At 37.9% G+C, this 5,752-nt stretch overlaps 1 protein-coding gene across 1 annotated transcript; it reads left to right on the top strand.

The window, feature by feature from the left end:
• Positions 1-1,137: 1,137 nt before the first annotated feature.
• On the top strand, positions 1,138-4,704 carry LOC115700551 (zinc finger protein GAI-ASSOCIATED FACTOR 1). Its single transcript, XM_030628118.2, has 4 exons — positions 1,138-1,792; positions 1,936-2,332; positions 2,507-2,697; positions 3,487-4,704. The coding sequence occupies exons 1-4, from the start codon at positions 1,645-1,647 to the stop codon at positions 4,368-4,370; spliced, it is 1,620 nt and encodes a 539-aa protein (XP_030483978.2). The 5' UTR covers positions 1,138-1,644; the 3' UTR covers positions 4,371-4,704.
• The last annotated feature ends 1,048 nt before the right edge of the window (positions 4,705-5,752 follow it).

Raw genomic sequence — 5,752 nt, 5'->3', positions numbered from 1 at the left:
AATTAATGTGAATGTTAAAACAAATAAGAAAATTTATGAAAACACTCATTTTCAGGGGTGTACTACAAATTTTCTATATTCTTTTTAGTTTTGGTTTGGTAAATAGGATTTATATATTAAAGTTATATAAGGATATTTATAAAAATTATATCCTCAAAACATTACTTAATGATAAAAATGTTGAGAGGAGAAAATTAATAGGTAACAACAGAATTATGCATTATTTTTATTTCCATTCTCCCTGCCAAAATTAGTGTTTACCAGTTTTGGTAAGCGACAATTATAACCTGCATCCGAGACTAGCATTTAAATATATTTCTCATCATTTTAAATCGTTGGATGGAAAATCACGGAATGATCAACGGTTGTTATTGTCGATATATACCGTTACACATGGTGGGGTTGTCTACTACGTGATACAAATCTCAAGTATGGCAAAAACTTAAGCACGTGCTGGATATGTACGCACGTTATATCTACCTTTTTTAAGCGATTTACCGACATTTGGCGCCAAATTTGTACGATCGAGCCAAGAGGGCAAAACCTTTCGAAGACCACCAGTGTTGAAACGCCATTTACAGAAAAAATATCACGAGGGGATTCTGACTTTAGGGGTATTGTAGTAATTTCGTGGGGGAAAATACGTCATGACAAATGAGGACAATAATTTACAGCAAAATCACGAAAGAGCCACTGAAGCTTAAGACAAACTATACAAATTGTCCAGTTTTGTCTTTTCTCCTCCTTATCTGTTAAGTGGTATTTTTGTAATTCAGAGAAAATTTGTCGCAATGAAAGCTGGAGGAGAGATAAGAAAGGTAAATAAAAAAAAAAACACAAAATCACTTTTCTTCCTATAATTCAACGAATTTAAAATCCCAAAACACTGGCCACTTCAAATGCAAAAATACGAGGGCGTAGTTGTCAAATTACAGAGCCCTTGTTTATCTTTTATTAAAAATGCTCATTGCTCACAAATAAGTAATGCCCGTATACAATAATTTAAAACATTTTTTGCTAAACGACAAGCACCGCCTAGTCCGACTACCTCCGACAATTGTCGTAAACCCGGTGCTGCTGACACGTGGACGGATAGATTTTAATAAATAGCCAGGAGATTAAACTTGGGGTCAGGTACACCTCTGCTCTGGTTCCTAACCATGGTTAAATAAAAACAACACACCATGTTAAACCCAACCCAGCGCCGCTTTAACTATTTTTAAGCATTTCTACTCCTCTCTTTTTATATTATTATTATATTATGATAGAATAGAATAGAATTCATTTATTTTAACTTTGTTCAAATCTTCCTTTCTCTCTCTACTCTTTCGCTCTTCTTCTTCTTCTGCCAGCTATGAAGCCGCCGCCTTAGTCGACACTGTTATTCTCCGGCCACAACCACGACCATTGTTGAGAACGAGAAATTCCTAGTTCAATCTTCTCAACTGTTTTCGTTATATATAGCTTTCTCGAGGAAAGAACTATAAAAATTTCGTACCACTGTACTAGACTGTGAGTTGGACTTCGTCTATACTATACAAGAACAAAGCTTATGATTATCGGTCCATAAGCTTTGAATCGAAAGACTAAGTTATTATCTTTCTTGAGCTAGAAGATTGAAAGAAAAAACTCCAAGCAAACTCAATGGGAGAGTTAGGGAATTCCACACGAATGGAGGTTTCCACAGTTTCTGCTGGAGAAGCTAGTATGTCTTCCCCTGGTTTCCAAACGTCGCCTGTTCCTCTTGAAGTAGTTATTCCGAAGAAGAAGCGCAACCTCCCTGGAATGCCTGGTAAGGCTATTGTAAGAACAAAAAGTAACGCTTACAGAATAATAATAATCATAATTTTTTTTTGTCAAATAAATAAAATAACAATAATTTTTTTTCTCTTAATTTAATTTATTTATATATTCAATTAATTTGGGGTAATTTAGATCCGGATGCGGAAGTGATTGCTTTATCGCCGAATACTCTAATGGCTACGAATCGTTTCGTTTGTGAGATCTGCAACAAAGGATTTCAGCGTGATCAGAATCTTCAACTTCACCGCCGAGGCCACAACTTGCCATGGAAACTACGGCAACGAACGACGAAAGAGATACGGAAACGAGTTTACGTATGTCCAGAGGCTTCGTGCGTTCACCACAATCCTGCCAGAGCTCTCGGTGATCTCACTGGAATAAAGAAGCACTTTTGTAGAAAACATGGTGAGAAGAAGTGGAAGTGTGAGCGGTGCTCGAAGAAATATGCCGTACAATCTGATTGGAAAGCGCACATGAAAACGTGTGGTACCAGGGAGTATAAATGCGATTGCGGAACTTTATTTTCAAGGTCTTTCTTTTTTCGTTCGTTTTCCATATACGGTTTTTTTTTTCTTTTTCTGAGAAAGGTTTCCGTTTCTGTTACCATTTTCCGAGAAACCTGTTTGTTTCTTTGTTTTGTAGTTTTTAAATAAAAAAATAATTTTCTTAGGTGGCTACTAAATATGTTTGACTAATCTGGCAGAAGGGATAGCTTCATAACGCATAGGGCTTTCTGCGATGCGTTAGCGGAGGAAAGCGCTAGGTCTCAAGCCCTAGAAATTAGCTCAGAGGCTGGGAATTCCAATGTAAAGACAGCGGTGGCTTCACCGCCTCCGCCGCCTCTGACCCCGTCGGTCTCTGTGGTTTCTCCAGCTTTGTCGATTCAGAGTTCAGGTAATAGGGTCTATAATTAATGCTCTATTATTTCATGTTGCTATTTAAATTCTACATTTCCTTTATTACGTAGGTCAGACTAGCTAAGGTGATTTTGAAAATTTAGTTGCTGCTTGGGTTGTTGTGATGCAATATGACAATTGTAACACTTTTTTTTATAATATTATTTGTATTTGACTCTGGTTGTCTTCTGATACAAGAATTCTTTAATATTTTATATGCTAGTTTGGTGTTTATGGCTGTTTGTAATTATATTAAAGTGTCTTCTGAATTATGTCGTTACATGCTCTTACTATTATGAGGAATAAGCAGTGATAGTAGTTCATCATATTTAGGTGTTTGACAGTGGGAGATGGATAAATAAATAAAATATTTTTAAATTTATAGAGTATATCACTATTTTAATAGCCCTGCTTATTCACGGGCTGTGAACTGGTTGCACGGTTGATAAAGAAGCTCAAGGATCGAGGGGTACTATGGCTTAACATTTTAAAAAAGAAAAAAAAAAGATTGATGGGAAAGGACGCCATAATTGCTTGTCCTTTTTACTTATATGGGGCTTGCAAGTTTTAAGCTGATATTTCGTTTTTTAATTAGGACTTGAAAAGTTCCAAGGGGAATCCTTTCTCGCCTGCGCCCTTTTTCCTTTCCTTTTGGTTGATTTCCCTTTGTATTTTATATTTCAGTTTTCCCCCATATCTCCTTTTCGTGTCCTTTTTCAGTTTTTCCGTATTAAATTTTTCTTTTTCTTTATTGGTATATTCTGTTAACTTGTTTTTGGTATCCCAGAATTGCCTGATAACGGAATAGGACTTTCTCCACCCACACCGGCGACCACAACTGTCTTGACCACTACTTCTGTCACCACTTGCTCCAGTAATAATGTCAGTAGCAGTAGTACTGTATTTGCCAGCGTATTTGCTCCTTCAAGCGTTGCTCAAGTGCCTCACCCACCCCGTACCTTAGCTAATTCCTCATTTTCCAATCTATTGGCTGGCCGATCACATTGCTCCACTACTCTTCCAACAGTGTCCGATATGGAGCCCACATCTCTCTCTCTCTCTACGTCACTTTACTTGTCCAGCAACGGCGGCTCCTCCCTATATCAAACACAAGACCAGGCCGAGCACCGCAACTTCAGCCCATCACCACTGCAGCCTCCAGCAATGTCTGCAACGGCATTGCTTCAAAAAGCAGCCCAAATGGGTGCTTCGGCTTCAAATTCCTCGCTGTTGTGCAGTTTTGGCTTGACAACATCAACATCTTCAGCCTCCGTTAAAGACAGTCTTGGCACGCAGTGGAACAGTACTCAAATCAAGCCGGAAAGTGGTTCGTCGACTTTGGCAGCTGGGCTTGGGCTTGGGCTTCAGCCTGGTGGAAATTCTGGCTTGACAGATCTAGTCATGGGCCCATCGTTGACCTTCGCGAGTCCGCCCATGACGCGTGATCTTCTTGGTCTGAGCATAGGTGGAGGCAGTGGTGTTGGTGGTGGGGGTGGTGTTGGGGCTTCTTCCAGTGGGCTTTCTGCTTTGCTCAATTCCTTGGGTGGCAGCAACGGTTTTGATATTACAGCACCGTCATCTTATGGTGGAGGGCGTGGTGGTCGGAGCTCATCTGGAGACAAGTGGGAAGGTCAGCAGGAGAGAAAGCCTAATGGACCTGCTTTTCTCTAGTTAGTGACTTACTGCCTTATTTGACTGGTAGTTTTAGTGAGAGAGTACTCGTTTCTACAGGTTCTTTTTTGCTCGACATTTCGGAGAAGAGGATTGTGGAGTTGGTGTCTTAGATATATCTTTAGTATTTGGTAATTTAAGTTTAGTGTATTTACTTTGCAATGACCTTGTGCTGTTTTTAAGCTTTTAGTTTTTAGTTTTTAGTGTTTGGGAGATATGTATGGGAGAAGTGGTGTACAGGATTCCCTAATGCCAAATGAAAGCACAAAAAGGACTAACGATATTAGTATATTACTTCAGGAATATGAAAGCTTTTATTATTATTATCTTTTAATTTTTACGGGTCTCTTGTGTCAACTAATGAGTAATAATAAATCCATTACTTTGCATATGGCAATATGTATATAAACTTAAGGTTTGAAGAAAAGAAGAAACGGTCAACATCAGAGATATTGTACAATTTGAAATGCTGAACGGGGAGGGACTTTGGAGAGCTGATGCTGTGTGTAGTGTAGACTCCATTTATTGCCCATTTTGAACATCTCATTGTGACGGTGATCTATGTTGTGGTTGGGGTCTAAGGGTGATATTTAACCAGATTTAGAATGGTCAGAACGCCAGTGGTATTTAATTTTGTGAGTTGGCAGAATGCTATTTTTGCACTGATTACCAACTTAACGGGCCCATCCATTTTATGGTGAGGGTGAGGTGACCCTCCAGCCTGGTGGGTTGGGTTGGGTTTGCTTTGCTACCCGCTGCCCAGACCGTGGTTTCCTCTCTTCAAAACCACATTGATTTTATCTCAACTTAAATAACCCACGAATTCTTCATAAATAATATCTTTTCACACCACCAAATCAACCATGTTATGAAATGATGAGAGACAAACCCTGTCCAGTCAAAATATAATATAATATAGTAAAAATATTTTAATCATCACTCACTAAAAGTGTCATCATTTGTTTATCCCTAACACAGGATATTCTTATTATTTGTTTGTTGCTGAAAAATCTAGCAACAACAATATCGTCATTAGAAGCTATTTATACGAAAAGATCGCTTTTAGTGACGATATATATTGATCGTCTGTCTACCTTTGTGTAAAATCTTTTGTATTTATGATTTAATTTTCAATATTTTTGTTCACAAATGATAACGATGACATTTTTTTTCATATTATTTGTACTAGTAAACAATACTACGCGTTGCGCAATAATAGAATTGATACGAAAAAATAATAGTACAGTAGAACCTCTATTTAAGAATACTCTATTCAAGAATAACCTCTAATTTGTTATAAAAAAATCAAGTCCCGATTTGGGCCAGTTATAAATAAGAATAACCTCTAAATTGTAATTAGTTATATATTTTTTAAGTCCCCT

This window comes from Cannabis sativa, chromosome X, assembly GCF_029168945.1.
Source record: "Cannabis sativa cultivar Pink pepper isolate KNU-18-1 chromosome X, ASM2916894v1, whole genome shotgun sequence".
NCBI classification, from domain to species: Eukaryota; Viridiplantae; Streptophyta; class Magnoliopsida; order Rosales; family Cannabaceae; genus Cannabis; species Cannabis sativa.
The sequence above is the reverse complement of the archived record's forward strand: the minus strand, read 5'-3'. Positions and strand labels throughout refer to the sequence as shown.

Coding starts and splice junctions, on each gene's coding strand:
- LOC115700551 (XM_030628118.2), top strand. CDS start 1,645: ATGGGAGAGTTAGGGAATTCCACACGAATGGAGGTTTCCACAGTTTCT. Junction 2,333..2,506: donor TGCGGAACTTTATTTTCAAG/GTCTTTCTTTTT, acceptor CTAATCTGGCAG/AAGGGATAGCTTCATAACGC. Junction 2,698..3,486: donor TTTGTCGATTCAGAGTTCAG/GTAATAGGGTCT, acceptor TTGGTATCCCAG/AATTGCCTGATAACGGAATA.